This window comes from Chiloscyllium punctatum, chromosome 1, assembly GCF_047496795.1.
Source record: "Chiloscyllium punctatum isolate Juve2018m chromosome 1, sChiPun1.3, whole genome shotgun sequence".
Lineage (NCBI taxonomy): Eukaryota > Metazoa > Chordata > Chondrichthyes > Orectolobiformes > Hemiscylliidae > Chiloscyllium > Chiloscyllium punctatum.
The window spans coordinates 29,988,565-30,007,212 of record NC_092739.1 but is presented as its reverse complement, the minus strand read 5'-3'; the positions used below and the strand labels follow the sequence as shown (position 1 = coordinate 30,007,212).

General features: G+C 41.5%; 1 protein-coding gene across 12 annotated transcripts in view; it reads right to left on the bottom strand.

Annotated features, from left to right (window-relative positions):
- The window catches only part of LOC140485944 (ankyrin-2-like), an 850,179-nt gene that overhangs the window by 280,981 nt on the left and 550,550 nt on the right, over positions 1-18,648 (bottom strand). For 11 of the 12 annotated variants that reach the window (XM_072584685.1, XM_072584421.1, XM_072584596.1 and 8 more), the window contains exon 3: positions 549-650. In XM_072584685.1, coding sequence (XP_072440786.1) covers positions 549-650 — 102 coding nt within the window. Of the gene's footprint in view, positions 1-548; positions 681-18,648 lie in introns of those variants that run through there. The other variant, XM_072585394.1, reaches the window with a different exon arrangement.

Here is an 18,648-nt window from a genome sequence, read left to right as displayed (position 1 = left end):
TACTGCAAGGTTATTCTAAATTAAAAATTAAATAAAAATCTTTTCGACAATTATTTGGTTTCTACTTTTTGCCCATTATGTGCATTTGTGTGTGCGCGCGTGCACGTGGAGGGGGTGCACTTGTCTGCTTTGACATAACTCCAGTTACACACTGGGAACAGAGCCCTGTAATCAGTTGCAGCACCATTATATAGTGACAGAGTGGAAGTTCTCAAAATAAAGATCCCAGAAATACTTCACAAAACTTATTTACTTCATGGCAAATGGTAAGCACCCTTACTTCAACACAGACTACAAAATCCTACCCAATAAAACATGGACGGGGATGGGAGTGGTAGGAGAGTGGATGGTGAAATATAAAGAGATTAATGTTTGTAAATTTCCTCAGAACTTTAGAAACAGTAGAAACACACTTTTATGCAGATATAAAAATTGTATTTCCATGACAGACCAGCAAAATTCTGATTTTCCTAAGATGTTTTTACTCAAGTCATAGGAATTTTCAATAAAGAATCACAGTTTTCAAAAATGCTAATAACTATACATACCTGATTGGATGTGTTGATATCTATCCCTCCTTTGAGGTATTCAAGCACTTTGTCCAGATTCCCTGCTCTGGCAGCACGGAGGAAGCTTGCATTGCTGTCAGACTGTAAAAGAGAAATACTATCAATTTGCATACATTTTAATCCACTAATGGAATAAAAATTGTAAACAGGAATTCCAAACAGTCAGCAGTAAGTATTAATTTCCATAAAACCAAAGCAGTACGTAACTTTCACTGAAAACCAAGGTAAGTCCATTACACTGCTGGCCTAAAGCTGGTTATATTAAACTTTTTTAAAAAATAATTAATTCCTTAATGTTTTAAAACCAATAATCATTTTTGAAATAGATCAATGGAATTCTCCGTTTATGGGATAGGCACTTAACTATTCCATACAGCAGAACGTGAGGACTGCAGATGCTGGAGATCAGAGCTGAAAAATGTGTTGCTGGAAAAGCGCAGCAGGTCAGGCAGCATCCAAGGAACAGGAGAATCGACCTGAAGAAGGTCTTATGCCCGAAACGTTGATTCTCCTGCTCCTTGGATGCTGCCTGACCTGCTGCGCTTTTCCAGCAACACATTTTTCAACCATTCTATACAGCCCACTTTGGACTGGAAGAAATGTTTCTGTATTAAAAAGAAGTCACGTCAGTCTGACTATAATGAAGCCTCTCCAAATTATGTGTCCTTCAAACAGTACTATTGAAATTATCCAAAATCATAATACTGCAATGGGAGAATGAGTAAGAAACGTAAAACTAATGGCCTGATTGAATAGCTTGTTGGCAACCCAGAATAATCAAATACTTACAGCATTAACTATTTTAAAAATTTAGTTATTTTCCCTCAAGTCACTTTAAACCTGAAAAGGAAAACATTAGGGGTTGCTGGGTTTCATGAACCCAACTGTGATTCTCTGTGAGACAGTAAACACAAGAAAAATGTTGCACAGAGACTTCATGATAACCCATCCATTTTTTTCTTTATACGCTGATATGTTTCCTGCAAGTATCCAAAAATACATGGTTTAATTACATATCTCTAAAATGTTTAACATATATTTTCATGTAATCATAGGTCTAATTCTGTGCTCAGGGCTAAATTGGATACTGCCCAAAATGTGAGCTTAGGCTTCATGATGTGCAATTATCCCACGGTAGTGCAATGTGATACCAGTAAAATATCGATTTTGTGACTTCTCAAGTATTGTAATGAACAGTCACCATTAAATGCATTGTTCTGCAGCTACAGGCATCAGCAGGTAGCCTAAATCATGAGGGGGAAGTACAACTTAATCACTAGTTAGCATTACTTAAAGCCAGCCTGCATCTCCTAAGTAGAGGAACATAGTGACTAGAAAAGGTGGTAGATGTTCTTGTATTGGTCACTCTGAAGTGGAAAAATGTTTAAGAACATCATGATCTGGAAGCCGTCGTGCTTAAAGTAGGTCAGGCAAAACACTGAATGCCTTGGTGAAGGAGGTGGAAAGAGTAGGGCTACACTGCAGCAGGCTAGGAGGCCCTGAGAAAACATTAAAGGAGAAAGTGAGACAAGATGGTCATCATAGTGTCAATGCCAAAGTGAAATGCTGAGGACTCAGACGCAGTCCTGCAAAAAGCTAAATATATCAAGTAGTGATCATAATTTTGTAAGATTTAAAGTAATTATGAAGGTCAAAGATGAATCATAAAGATCCTGAATTGAAGGAAGACAATTTCAATAAGACAAGACAAGATCTGGCCAAAGTAGACTGGGAGCAAATACTTGCTGTAAAATCCAGGTAGTGCAATGGGAGACATTTAAAGGGATAAAAGTAAGCGTTAAGGGCTAACATGTTCTTGTAAAAGTGGAGGGTGGGACCAACAAGTCCAGATAATCCTGGGTGTCAAGGAATGTACTGGATAAGGAAAAAAATAAGTTATGGTATATACAAAAGGCACATTCTCCCTGTGTCTGCTTGGGTTTCCTCTGGGTGCTCCAGTTTCCTCCCACAGTGCAAAGGTGTGCAGGTCAGGTGAATTGGCCATGCTAAATTGTCTGTAGTGTTAGCTGCATTAGTCAGAGGGAAATGGGTCTGGGGGGGTTACTCTTCAGAGGGTTGGTGTGGACTGGTTGGGCCAAAAGGCCTGTTTCCATACTGTAGGGAATCTAATCTAATTCCTTCTATAGCCTCTGATTTTAACGGGTATTGTGTTCTGCAAGGACAATTCTCAGAAGTATATACAAAAGGCTTAAAACAGCAGATGCCCTACAGTATAGAAAGCACATGGGTTGATTGAAAGAGAAATTATGAGAGAAATGGGGACATGAGAATGCACTGGCAGGTAAAACACTTTCAAAAGACATTCTGAGAGTATATTAGGGGCAAGAGAATAATCAGGGAAAGATTAGGGCTTGTTGGGGACCAACATGGTCAATCCACGTGTGGGGCAGGAAGACATAGCTGAGGTTTTAAGTGAGATACTCTGCATCGGAGTTCACTGTCACAAAGGATGACACAGGTGTAAAAATCAGGAAGGGGGACTATGATATTCTTGAATGAGTTTTATCAGGCTTGAAAGCACAAACCCAGAGGAGATATAGCCCAGGTTGCTGTAGGGAGTTATGGAAGGAGATTGCAGGGGCTCTGACAGTATTTTTCACATTACCTGTGGCCACAGGAGAGGTGCCAGCTGACTAGAGGTTCTAGTATCCAATAAGGGTCGTAGGGATAAACTAGGGAACAACAGGCCATTTAGTGTAGGATCTATGATAGGGAAACTATTAGAAAAATTTCTGGAGGGTCAGAATTATTTCCACTTGGAGAAGGAAGGATTAATCAGGATAGCCAACATCACTTTGTAAGGGAGAGATCATGCTGAATAAATTTGATCGACTTTTTCAAAGAAGTGACTGGGTGTGTAGATGAGCATAAATGCAATTGAAGCAGTTTTCATGGATTTCAGTAAGCCTTTTGACAGGATCTTGAATGGCAGATTAGTTAAGAAGCAAAGAGTCCATGGGATCCAGGGCAATGTGGCAAATTGCTTCCAAAATTAGTTCAGTGGCAAAAGCAGACAGTGATGTTTGAAGTTTGTGTGACTGGAACCTGTGACTTTTAGAATAGCACAGGCTTTAGCTCTAGGTCCCTTGCTGCTTGTGTCGAATGTCAGTGGGTTGTCAGACAGGTTGGGAGAGTGGTCCAGGAAATGGCTGATGGAATTTAACGTGAGCAAGTGCGAGGTCTTGCACTTTGGCAAAAAGAATATAGGAATGGACTACTTTCTAAATGGTGAGAAACTTAATAAAGCCAAAGCACAAAGGGATCTGGGAGTGCTAGTCGAGGATTCTCTAAAGGTAAACATGCAGGTTGAGTCTGTGATTAAGAAAGCGAATGCAATGTTGTCTCTTATCTCAAGAGGGTTGGAATATAAAAGCAGAGATGTACTACTAAGACTTTATAAAGCTCTGGTTAGGCCCCATTTGGAGTACTGTGTCCAGTTTTGGTCCCCACACCTCAGGAAGGACATACTGGCACTGGAACGTGTCCAGCGGAGATTCACACGGATGATCCCTGGAATGACAGGTCTAGCATATGAGGAACGGCTGAGGATACTGGGATTGTATTCGTTGGAGTTTAGAAGATTAAGGGGAGATCTAATAGAGACGTACAAAATAATACATGGCTTTGAAAAGGTGGATGCTAGAAAATTGTTTCTGTTAGGCGAGGAGACTAGGACCCATGGACACAGCCTTAGAATTAGAGGGGGTCATTTCAGAACGGAAATGCGGAGACATTTCTTCAGCCAGAGAGTGGTGGGCCTGTGGAATTCATTGCCACGGAGTGCAGTGGAAGCCGGGACACTAAATGTCTTCAAGGCCGAGATTGATAGGTTCTTGTTGTCTAGAGGAATTAAGGGCTACGGGAGAACGCTGGCAAGTGGAGCTGAAATGCGCATCAGCCATGATTGAATGGCGGAGTGGACTCGATGGGCCGAATGGCCTTACTTCCACTCCTATGTCTTATGGTCTTATGGTCTTATGGTATGATGAGTAAGCTTGCAGATGATATGAAAATTGGTTAACTAAGTGGCATCAGACTACAAGACAATATAGACTAGCTGGTCAGATGGATTAAACGGTGACAAATGGAACTTAATCTTGAAAAGGTGAAAGGTTGATAGTGCTGTGAAGGCAGCATACGGTGTGTTAGGTTTCATTGGTAGAGGGATTGAGTTCCGGAACCGCAGTATCATGCTGCACCTATACAAAACGCTGGTGCGGCCACACTTGGAATATTGTACACAGTTCTGGTCACCCCATTACAAGAAGGATGTGGAAGCATTGGAAAAGGTGCAGAGGAGATTTACCAGGATGTTGCCTGGTCTGGAGGGAAGGTCTTATGAGGAAAGGCTGAGAGACTTGGGTCTGTTCTTATTGGAAAGGTGGCATCTAAGGGGGGGATTTGATAGAGACATACAAGATGATCAGAGGATTAGATAGGGTAGACAGTGAAATATCTTTTCCTAGGATGATGACATCAGCTTGTACGAGAGGGCATAACTACAAATTGAGGGGTGATAGATTTAAGACAGATGTCAGAGGCAGGTTCTTTACGCAGAGAGTGGTAAGGGCGTGGAATGCCCTATCTGCTAATGTAGTCAACTCAGCCACATTAGGGAGATTTAAACAATCCTTAGACAAGCACATGGATGATTTAGGGATAGTGTAGGAGGACGAACTGAGAATAGTTCACAGGTCGGCGCAACATCGAGGGCCGAAGGGCCTGTTCTGCGCTATATTGTTCGATGTTCTATGTAATATACATTTGGGAGGACTAACAAGGGAGTACACATCAAATGTTGGGACCTGAGGAAGTACAGAGGATCAGAGGGACGGTTTAGTGCATGCCAATAAACCCTTGAAGGCAGCAGAACAGGTAGATATGGTGGTATAAAGGATAGTGGTCTTTGTTAGGTCATAGCATTACATACAACAAAGAGGCTATGATGGAGCTGTATATGGTAATATTATTTAGACCACAGCCAGAGTACTGTGTGCTGTTCTGGCTGTCATGCTACAAGAATGATGTGATTGCACTATACAGGGTGCAGAGAGATTACCCAAGATGTTGCCTGGGCTAGAGAGACTCAGCTATGAAGAAAGACAAGACAAATGTTTCCCTTACAGCAGCAAACGAGGGATCTGATTGAGGTGTACAAAGTTCTGTGAAGCATAAACAGGGAGAAATATTCCCCTCAGTAGAGGGGTCAATACCAAGGGGCATAGTTTTAGACGTAAGGAGGACATCTAGAGGGGATTTGCAGAAAAGTCATCACCTCAATCTTTTCAACCAGGGCTGAGCATATTTGGAACTCACTGCCTGAAAAGGATATTTAAGAATGATATAGGTGAACATTTCAAACACCATAGCTTACAAGGGTACGTGCCAAGTGCTGGAAAATTGAATTAGAATCGATTGATGCTTGATGACCAATGCACACATGATGGACCAAATATCTTCTTTCTGCGCTATTAAAAACTGACTCAATGATCAAGGTCAGTTAATATATCTTGATTATACTCTCATACCAAAGCACAGAGTGGAATACCTTCCACTTTTGATATAAGGCAAAGTTTGCATGGAACACATGCAAAGTGAAGTGCGTGCTATCAATAACACTCTAAGTTGGAATTCCTACAAACCTACAGAATGAGTTTGCTCATTCCATCACCTCGATCTGGTAATGGTATTACATAAATTCAGAGCTGAAAATCTGTTGCTGGAAAAGCGCAGCAGGTCAGGCAGCATCCAAGGAACAGGAGAATCGACGTTTCGGGCATCAGCCCTTCTCAGCTCCTTTTAAGTAAAGCTGAGTAACCTTCCTAAACAACGGTGAAAAGATGCAAGATGTGGCAAATATACTAAGCTGCTGGCTAGAAAGGGCTTGTTTCTTCAACTTTCATGGCCACAATTAACTTTCTCTGCTCTTTAATTGCAGCTATTGCTTCAGTAGACCTCAGTGACAACTGTTCTTACTGAAGTCCTGCCTTATCCCACACAGTCCTCGCGGAGGCACTCCTGTTCTATGCCCTTCTCCCCCTCTTTCAGTCCTTTCCCTCTTTCAGTAGTGGGTCCTGTTCTGTGTCCTCTAATCAACCTCCAAGTCACACTGCAGCTTAAAAAACATGCCTTTTTACACACAAGACTAGCAGCAACTCAACAAAGGACAGGACAGCCCAGGAACAGGCTCCTAGGTGCATCAAGCCTGACATGACATTTTTCTAAACCTAAAATCTCTGGATTGCAACTTTAGCCATGAACTAATTGGCACAGGGTCAATAAGATTAAGCAGGTAAATGTGTTGCTCAAAGGTTGGTGTGGGAGAAACGGGTTTGAATTCATGGGATATTGGCACCAGTACTGGGGAAGAAGGGATCTATTCCAATGGGAAAGTCTTCATCTGAACCATGCTGGGACCAGAGTCCTAGTAAATCGCATAACTAGGGCTGTAGACAGGGCTTTAAACTAAATGGGGGAAAAAGGTGGGGGGGGGGGCTGCATTCAGTTATGGGGGAAATTAGAACACCTGATTTAAAAGGATGAGGTAAGAGTGCAGAACTCAGGAGATGTTATTAAAATGTCTAGCACAGACACAAATAGGACAGAATGTATGGAAAGGGTTAGCTATGAAACTTCAAGCACACTGCACAAACTAATAACAATGAGAAGAGGGATGGCTAATACAGGACTGAAGGTATTATATCTGAATGCAATATAAAGTATCAGGTAAATGAGCTTGTGGTGCAAATCGAAATTGGCAAATAAAAGATTGGTGGGCATCATAGATATGTGGCTGCAAGGGGATCAGGATTGGGAGCTGAATATTCAAGGATACACATCGTATTGAAAAGATAGGCAGGTGGGCAGAGTGGGTGGGGTTGCCTTATTAGTAAGAAATTAAATTTTAAAGAGTAGGGTTAGATGGTGTAGAATCTGTGTGGGTAGAATTGAGGAACTGTAAAAGTAAAAGTTGGAGCTATGTTCAGGCCTCCAAACAGTAATCAGGAGCTGGTGTGCAAGATACACCAGGAGACAAAAAAAATGTAGGAAAGGCAAGGTTACAATGGTCATGGGGGATTTTAATATGCAGGGTGGACTGGGAAAATCAGGTTGGTAGTGGATTGCAAAAGAATGGAATTTGTGGAATGTCTATAAGATGGTTTTTTGGAGCAACCTGTGGAGGACTCCACTAGGGAACAGGTAATACTGGATTTAGTGCTGCACAATGAGGCAGACTTGATGAGGGAGCTTAATGTGAAGGAGCCCTTAGGAGCCAGTGAGCATAATATGATTAAATTTACTCTGCAATTTGCGAAGGAGAAGATAAAATCAGAGGTAACATAATTACAGCTGAATAAAGGCAACTACAGAGCCATAAGAGAGGAGTTGGATAGAATTCACTGGGAGAGGAGCTTAGCAGGAAAGCCAGTGGGACAGCAATGGCAGGAGTTTCTGGAAGTAATTCAGGAGACACAGCAGAGATTCATCCTGAGGAAAAAGAAGCATGATACAGGGAGGATGAGGCAACCATGGCAGACTAAGGAAGGCAGGGATAGCACAAAACAAAAGGGAAAGCATAAAAAGTGAAGGGCAGTGGGAAACCAGAGGATTGGGAAGCTTACAAAGACCAAAAGAAGCAACAAAATAAAAGGGGAGAGAGAAGATTAATTATGAGGGTAAGCTAGCCAGTAATATAATGGAAGATTGTAAAAGTTTCTTTCAATATGTAAAAGAAAAAGAGAGGCAAAGGTAAACACTGGGCCGCTGGTCAATGACGCTGGAGAGATAATAGTCGGGAACAAAGAAATGGCTGAGTAATGAAATAATTACTTCATGTCGGTCTTCATGGTGAAAGACATGAGTAATATCCCAAAATTTCACCAAGGAGAAAATGCTAGAAAAACTGAATGGCCTGAAAGCAGATAAATGACTTGGACAGATGGACTACACCCCAGAGTTCTCAGGAAGATAGCTGAAGAGATAGTGGAGCTGTTAGTGATGATCTTTCAGGAATCACTAGAGTCAGGGAGGTCCCAGAGGATTGGACAATCACTAATGTGACATCCCTATTTAAAAAGGGAGTAAGGCAAAAGACAAAAATTTACATACCGATTAGCCTAACTTCTGTCATGGAGAAGATCCTGGAGTGATGGTTGAGATTTCTGAATACTTGGAAAAATAGGGCAAAGTCAGCATGGTTTCATCACTTTTTATGCTTTCCCTTTTGTTTTGTGCTATCCCTGACTTCCTTAGTCTGCCACGGTTGCCTCATCCTCCCTGTACCAGGCTTCTTTTTCCTCAGGATGAATCTCTGCTGTGTCTCCTGAATTACTTCCAGAAACTCCTGCCATTGCTGTCCCACTGGCTTTCCTGCTAAGCTCCTCTCCCGGTGAATTCTATCCAACTACTCTCTCATGGCTCTGTAGTTGCCTTTATTCAGCTGTAATTATGTTACCTCTGATTTTATCTTCTCCTTCGCAAATTGCAGAGTAAATTTAATGGCTAACAAATCTGCTAGAATTCTTTGAGAAAGTAACCAGCAGGTTAGACCAAAGAGAGCCAACAATGTTAACACCTAGACTTCAAGAAGGCCTTTGACAAAGTGCCACACACAAGGCAACTGAGTAAGATAAGGACCTATGATGTTAGAGGCAAGGTGCTAGCATGGATAGAAGCCTGGGTGCCTGGCAGAAAGCAGAGTGGGGATAAAAGGGTCTTTCTCACCATGGCAGCACAAGTGGAGTTCCGCAAGGCTCAGCGTTGGGACAACTTTTCACTTTATACATTAACGATCTAGATAAAGGAGCTGAGGGCATTCTGGCTAAGTTTGCAGACAATACGAAGATAGATAGAGGGACAGATAGCATTGAGGAGGTGGGGAGACTGCACAAGGATTTCGACAGGTTAGGAGAGTGGGCAAAGTAGTGGCAGATGGAGCTCAACATGAGAAAAAGTGTGAGGTCATGCATTTTGGTAGGAAGAATGGAGGCATGGACTATTTTCTAAATGGGGAGAAAATTCAAAAGTCTGAAGTGCCAAGGGACTTGGGAGTTCTAGGATTCTCTCAAGGTAAAGTTGCAGGTTGAGTCAGTAGATAGGAAGGAAAACACAATAATAGTGTTTACTTTGAGAGGACTTGAATATTAATGCAGGGTGTACTTCTGAGGTTCTATAAGGCCTTTGTCAGACCACATTTGGTGTATTGTGCACAGTTTTGGGCCCCATATCTCAGGAAGGGCGTACTGGCCCTGGAGCATGTTCAAAAGGAGGTTCACAAGAATGGTTCCAGGAATGAAAAGTTTAATATATAAGGAACATTTGAGGATTCTGGGTCTATACTCGAAGGAGTTTAGAAGGATGAGTGGGGGATCTAGTTGAAACTTTACAGAATACTGAATGGCCTGAACAAAGTGGATGTGGGAAGATGTTTACATTGCCAGGAGGAGACGAGGACCTGAGGGCACAGCCTTAGAATAAAGGGAAGTCCTTTTAAAACAAAGATAAGGAGAAACCTCTTCAGCCAGACAGTGGTGAATCTATGGAATTCATGGCCACAGAAGGCTGTGAAGGCCAGGCCACTGAGTATATTTAAGACTGAGATCAACAGGTTCTTGATTGCCAAGGGGATGAAGGATTAGCGGGAGCAAGCGGGAGAATGGGCTTGAGAAACTTATCAGCCATGATTGAATGGTGGAGCAGACTCGATGGGCTGAATGGCCTAATTTCTGCTCCTATGTCTTATGCCTCTACATGGTCCATAATAATTCTATTTTCTGCCTCTTCATGTATCTGTAAAGATGCCTCTTCAAACATTGCTTCTGTATTTGCATCACCATCTCTACTGGCAGCACAATCCAGGCACTTACCAGCCTCTGTGTAAAAACCTTCCTCTCACACCTCCTTTAAAACCTTCCCCCTTTTACCTTAAGCCCATTTGCTCTACTAATTGATATTTCAAACCTGGGGAAAAAAAATAACTTCAACTATCCATTCTATCTATGCATCTCATAATTCTACCAGGTGGCCCCTCAGCCTCTCTCATTCAAGCAGAAACAAACCAAATTTGTCCCCATCTCTCCTCATAACGAATACCCTCCAAATCAGGCAATATTCAGGTAAACCTTTTCTGTACCCTCTCCAAAATCCCCACATCCTCTGGTAGTGTGATGACCAGAACAGTACGCAATATTCCAAATGCGGCCTCACTAAAGTTCTATGCAGCTACAATGTGACTTGCCAAGTTTTATACTCTATGCCCCAAATGATGAAGGCAAGCATACCATATGCCTTCAACCCCCTCAGCAGCTGCTTCACAACTGTCAGACTTTAGCAAAGTAAAGGATCCCAGAAGGCACTGACTTGTACTTACAATCAGCCAACTAATCTATGTTATAGTCTGACCAGAATATTATAGAATTCTTATAAAATTAGTAGGCATAGTCTGAGGCTATTTAGTTGAAGCCTGTTTCTCTTCTCACTGGAAAGCAAACAATCCCTAATGTCAAGGTCACCTGTTTCAGGAATGCTGACATTCCTCAGTCAGTAGGGTTGCATCTTGTAATCTCTTATCCATACAAATGCCTAGTAAAAATTAACAAATGGATCCCAGCATGAAGTGAAGTAAAATGCTTGAGTTAAAATAATGGAAATTTGATCCCTGAATGTCTGCATTCATTGGTTAGAAAGATCAAAACAAGTAATTGACGTAAGGTAGACAAGTGGATCCTACAGAGAAAGTTTAGCAATGAGCGCTCAGAAGTAGGGGCAGTCCTGTTAGGCAGCTGCCTTTTATGAAGGAGCACCAGGGAAGGTCAGGATGGAGGATGACTGCAAGAAGAGCTTCCTAACAATGACAACTGAGCAGAAGGCTGCTGTAGCAAGCTGCAGAGACCCACACTTGCAAGGTGCCATCTCTACGTTTGCCCTCTGGGATCAATAAGTTGCTATCAGCTGTCATGGGTTTAATGCACTTCCTACCTATTTAACCATCATATCTAAAATGTTGATTTTTAATAAAACACATTAAAACAAACCAAGTTCTCAACCAGCTATTTTGGGTAATCTGTGACCCCCAACCCAAAACCTTACAGCTGTAAGTAGTTTCTGATCCCTTTACGAGTGATGATAGGAAGTTTCCCTCCTGCCACTGAACACTTCCCTGACATAGCTGGAGTGTGGAGTTCCAAATGGTAATACTGGTGTCAAACCAATGTTACACACTAATTGTTATCACTATTTGCCTACTGTGCATACTTCCATAGTGGGTGTCCATGACACGTGAGCTAATGCCTTTGCGTATATGGTGTGTATTGTGATTCACACTAGATGCCATAAGTACCATTTATACTTTCCAAGGACACTTATAATGTCCAAAGAATGTGATGGCTCTGAATTTTGAAAACAAATTGTAATATATCGATGCATCTTAATTTTTAATTGCTTCTAAATTTTTATTGACCATAATCATTATACTCAGATAAACATTTCCTTGTCCCACAATTCAATGAATTTTTAAAAAATGGTTAGTGGAATTTCTAAAAATGAGAAGTAGGAACTTGTTTCCATTCTGTCTAGCTACATGGCTTCTTGCCTTAAGTAAAATTGCCACCACCATTTTTTGAAATTATTATGAGACATCAGTGAAACTCTCATTATCACAGATATTTGGGCCAAACTTTACTTTTCCTGACCACTAATTATTTGATTGGCAAGGTGACTGATTGGAATTTTAACTTGCTCCCAATACCTTCCCCAAAGTTCCCTTTTCCATTGCCACTTCCAAGTTCTCTCGAACAATTAGAGTCACGGAGTCATACAGATGTACAGCACAGAAACAGACCCTTCAGTCCAACACATCCATGCCGACCAGATATTCCAACCCAATCAAGCCACACTTGCCAGCACTCAGACATATCCCTCTAAACCTTTCCTATTCATAAACCCATCCAGATGCCTTTTAAAATGTTGCAATCATACTAGCCTCCACCACTTCCTCTGGCAGCTAATTCCATACACACACCACCCTCTGCATGAAAAAGTTGTCCCTTAGGTCTCTTTTGTGTCTTTCCCCTCTCACCCTAAACCTATGCCCTCTAGTACTGGACTACCCCACCCCAGGAAAAGACTTTGTCTATTTACCCTATCCATGCCCCTCATGATTTTACAAACCTCTACAAGGTCACCCCTCAGCCTCCGACGCTCCAGGCAAAACAGCCTTAGTCTATTCAACCTCTCCTGTAGCTTAAATCCTTCAACCCTGCCAACATCCTTGTAAATCTTTTCTCAACCCTTTGAAGTTTCACAACATCTTTCCGATAGGAAAGAGACCAGAACTGCACGCAATATTCCAAAACTACAGGCCTAACCAATGTCCTGTACAGTCGCAACATGACCTACCAACTCCTGTACTCAATACTCTGACCAATAAAGGAAAGCATACCAAACACCTTCTTCACTATCCTATCTACCTGCGACTCCACTTTCAAGGAGCTATGAACTTGCACTCCAAGGTCTCTTTTTTCAGCAACACTCCCGAAAACCTCACCATTAAGTGTATAAGTCCTGCTAAAATTCGCTTTCCCAAAATGCAGCACCTCGCATTTATCTAAATTAAACGCCACTTCTCAGCCCATTAGCCCATTAGCCCATCATGTAATCTGAGGTAACCTTCTTCGTTGTCCATTACACCTTCAATTTTGGTGTCATCTGCAAATGTACTAACTATACCTTTTATGCTCACATCGAAATCATTTATGTAAATGATGAAAAGTAGAGGGCCCAGCACCGATCCTTGTTGCACTCCACTGGTCACAGGCCTCCAGTCTGAAAAACAACCCTCCACCACCACCCTCTGTCTTCTACCTTTGAGCCAGTTCTGTTTCCAAATGGCTAGTTCTCTCTTTATTCCGTGAGATCTAACTTTTCTAACCAATCTCCCATGCCTTACTGAAGTCCATATAGATCACATCAATCCTCTTTGTTATTTCTTCAAAAAACTCAATCAAGTTTGTGAGACATGATTTCCCACGCACTAAGCCATGTTAACTATCCCTAATCAGTCCATGTCTTCCCAAATACATGTACATCCTGTCCTTCAGGATTCCCTTCAACAACTTGCCCACCACCAATGTCAGGCTCACTGGGCTATAGTTCCCTGGCTTGTCCCTACTACAGTTCGTAAAGAGTGGCACCAAGTTAGCCAACCTGCTGTCTTCCGGCACCTCACTTGTGACTATCGATGATACAATTTTCTCAGCAAGAGGCCCAGCAATCACTTCTCTAGCTTTCCAAACAGTTTCAGGATACACCTGGGGATTTATTCACTTTTATGCGTTTCAAGACATCCAGCACTTCCTCCTCTGTAATATAGACATTTTTCAAGATGTCACCATCTATTTTACTACATTCTATACCTTCTATGTCCCTTTCCACAGTAAATACTGATGCAAAATACTTGTTTAGTATCTCCCCCTTCTTCTACTTGATATGCAACCTTCCAGCATATAGATTGCCTTAAAGTCTCTTTTACCAGCACTGGGGTATGTTAAGATGCAGCACGAGTTGACTTGCTGCCTAATTTTTACTCTCAAGCAACTGTCATCGGTGAGTACCATCTTCTCATTCACACCCCGGAGGCAATGCCAATATAAAAGGTTCTTCCTTGTAACCACCAGCAGCCAGTTATTGAATAAGATTTAGCAATGGCTGGATTAGCGCATAGTGTATGAAGGAATCTGTGCTGACTGAAAGAAAATACAATTGATTAACTTCTCAATCTTCAGAATACACTGAAGCACGTTCTATAGTTCATAGTTCATAGAATCTCTCAAGGTGGAAGCAGGCCATTTGGCCCATCAAGTCCTCAACAACCCTCTAAAAAGTGTCCACCCTGACGCACTCTCCTACCCCTTTAACCCTGATTTCCCATGGCTATCCCACCTAGCCTGCATATCCCTGGACACTATGGAAATTTAGCATGGCCAATCCATCTAACCTGCAATCTTTGGACTGTGGGAGACCAGAGCACCTGGAGGAAACCCACAGAAACACATGAAGGGTAAAATCAAACCCAGGTCCCTGCTGCCATGAGACAGCAGTGGTAATGACTGAGCCACCATGCCAACATGGCATCAAGTAGGGTGAGCATATGCATCATTCCCTCAGAACCACACATGTATCAAAGATTTTGGTACAAAATGTGAACAGTTAATCATACTCAGATGCAGTATGAACGTTTAAATGTTATTAGTCAATGCAGTCACTTTGTCTTAAAATTAGTAATTGCGTTGAATTCTATCACCAGGAATATCAATAAGAAAAAAGGTTACAATTTTGATTTAAGTTGTAGTATATTTCAAACACTGAACATCAAAAATCCTGCCCATTAAATTCTACGAATGAATCAGCTCAAAGAAATGCTGCACTGCAGTCCCACACTTCAGATGTTGTATTCACATCTTCAATGCATATCTCCTATATTCATTTAATACTAAAACAGATATGTATTTAGACAGTGTTTGCTTAGGACAGTGCCACAATCTGCCTTTTTTTCCTCCAGCCATTCCTTTTAAATCAAACTTCAAAACAAAAGTTCAGAATGCTGCAGTACACCTAAAGAAACACATTCGTCTGCATAAATACGTAATGCTAGATGCCCTACAGCTCCTGTTAGTCAATCACAGCTCCAGCATTATATATAATGTGATGACACACAGACACCCTCAACAATCTGCATTGACAGAGGCGTGGTCACATTTATAACAAGGATATCAGAAAATTTCCTCTTCTGTTGGATTTCTATATATTGCCTAACTATGTTCAGTCAAATAAGAATTAATATTTAAACTAATGCTGGGTATTGAATGTAACTACATTGCCATCCATGGTGTTTCATCAAGCTAGTCGAGCTGACGCTGCTGTATTTTACAGCATTGCGCATGGAGTATTCATGTGACTAACAGCAGTGTCGATCACTCTGCAGCAATGTAAAACCTGGTTTTATTCATCCCAGTCTGTGAACACTGCAGCCTCAAAAAGGTTGTTCTCTTCAGTGGAACCTCCTGAACTGAACTAACTTTTAACATTCAAAATGTTATTGCATATTATATGAAAAAAAGCAGCATATATTTGAACATTTTCTCAGTTTGTCAGACTACAAGCATAACATATACCATCTACATTTACACACAAAATCAGCCTAATAATTGGCAGACTTCTTGCTTCTACAGCGGTGATTAGCATTACTACAGGCAATGCAGTGACTGAGAATCCAACCTAAAAACAACCATGGATGAATTAACTTTGTACATCATTAGAATCCTACTTAACCAGGAGCATTGAAGCCCTGCACAATAATATCCTTTATAATATTGCTGTTATATTGTAGAAAGTCAGTGTCAACTTTAAGCTGCGTCTAACCACCGTGCTGAGCTTATACTGCTAGCTCTACATTCCTCACTAGTCAGGGAGAGAGAGTATTAACATGCATGTGGAGAGCTACATTCACGGTTATCGGTTAACTATTACACTTTTGATGATGATTAAGATGTAAAACAGCAGTTTGCAGCCACTCCTAATTTTAAATTTTGTGGCTGCAACTGCCACTTTACACTGTTACAACCGTCAAGTGTAATTTTTAATTGATGATAATGAATGTAGCTGTCTATATGCATGTCAATAATCGTTTTCTCCCCCCAAATGCCCTTGTCAAGTTCCAAATGTCCTAAAAGCTTGTCAATTTCTAACAGCTCACTTTCCACTGGTGCAAAACTCCAACTTCTATTTTATACACATACTCAGAAGTTCAACTGGGCAAGGACAAGTCATTTCCCATTTATTCCCATTCCCAGGGCTTTTCGATGGCAGCAATTGGGGCAGCAAGGTGGCTCAGTGATTAGCACTGCTACTCACAGCACCAGGGTCCCAGGTTCAATTCCAGCCTCAGACAACTGTGTGTGGAGTTTGCACATTCTCCCCATGTCTGCGTGGGTTTCCGCCGGGTGCTCCGGTTTCCTCCCACAGTCGAAAAATGTGCGGGTTAGGTGAATTGGCCATGCTAAATTGCCCAAAGTGTTAGGTGCATTAGTGAGAGGGAAATGGGACTGGGTGGGTTACTCTCCAGAGGGTCAGTGTGGATTTTTTGGGCTGAAGGGCCTGTTTCCACACTGTAGGGAATCTAATCTAATCTAAACCAGATTTGTCGGAGAAATGCACCAGGATTTGGGTTGAAACCTGAAGCTCATTTATCCCAATGTTCTGAATCCTTAACAAGAATAATATTCAATGGATCTTCTGTTGGTATTCCAACTACCCCCAGTTCAAGAGGAGACATCAGAAGAAGCTCTTACGCTTCTTAAATAAATTGTCACAAATTCCACTTGACCGTACAGTACTCCCTCATTGCAGTGCTGGAATACAATTCTAGATGTAAAGACAAAAGCCGTAAGACACTTGCAGAGAGAAATGCCCATTTCTTACATGAGTAGATAATTGTTACTATCCTTCTAAAGGAAGCTATAACAGCAGATTTGATAAACTAGGTTAATATTTTAGTAATCAAAATGTTAGTTTGTTTTTAAACAAAATATTATTATATCCTATTTTCACTGATTTAAGGCAATACCCCCTATGAGACTCCTTTGTTGTGCATGGTTAATTTCCTATATTGCACGGTCCCTTTAAGATTGACGAATGCATCTTGAAGGGATCAAATTCCTGATTGCTGCTTGGCTGCACCAATACAACTTCGAGCCAGCATGTCCGAAAGATGCTTTTGACCATTTCTGTAAGCCTAGATACATCTCTTCCCGGTAATTCAGAGTCAGCTGGGGAGCCATATGCATGACCTTCCCATTTGTTACCCTGCCCAGCAGCCATCTCTTCACTTCCATAGTATCTTGAAATCAGAACATGTTAATAAAACCCAGGAGTTAGGTGCATCATAGGCATCTAATTTTTACTCACACCACCAAATACGAGGTAAATTTGGGATTGCTGTGTTTGCAGCCATACAACTGTTCCCTATGCCTTTCTTTGAGCATCCATATGGCCTCTGCCATTGTCGAAATGAAAGGATATAGTTCTCCTGCTCAAGTCAGCAGGCCCTGAGGAAAGGACTTTGTCATCCAATTCAGTCATGCCTCTTCAATAAAAATCTAGCCTCTGTTCATATTTCTTCATGATATCACAACCGAGACCAGACAAATATACAGTATACAGTAATGCTCTGCCAGTTTTCAATGCATAGCCAGGCTTTTATGGACTAGCTTTATTTATCATGAAAGGTCAGAGTGAAATTTCCCAGATGTTTTTCTCCCTGCCTGGGTCCTGTGTAGTTATTTGTTTCTCCTAGGAGGCTGCCAGTGAGAAGACTACATTGGGAAACATCATGCTAAAAGCATGAAGACTCCACGAGACAGAGTCCGTGAGTAAGCTAGACTTTCCTTCCACATCATTTTATCTTTCTATATTTAAATAAATCAAAATTATTAACAATCACGTATTGGATGAATTACAATACAGGAGGGTAAGGGCTCCCTGACATAGAACATTCATGCTACCACCGAGTTCCTAGTGAAGAACTAACTCAAATGTAATTTTGGCCTTTATTGCAAGAGGAATAGAGCATAAAGTAGGAGGTGTTGCTGCAACCATACAAGGCATTTGTGAGACCGCACCTTCAGTACTGCATACAATTTTTGTCCCCTTACTTGAGGAAACATGTAGTTGTATTGGAGGTTCACTAGATGGAATACAGAAATGAGGGATTTGTACTATGAAGAGAGACAGGGTAACTTCAGCCTGAATCCTCTGGAATTTAAGAGAATGAGAGGAGATCTAATCAGAGGTGTACAAGATTCCAAAGGGAGTGACAAACTAGACATAGAAAGGATGTTTCTTCTTGTGGGGCAAGCTAGAACATGAGGTCATAGTTTTTGCATAAGGGATAATAGATTTAAAGCAGAGGAGGAGAAATTACTTCTGTCCAAGTGCTGTGAATCTTGTGGAATTCACAACCCCAGAGTGCACAGAAATGGTGGGACATTGAGTAAATAAAAGG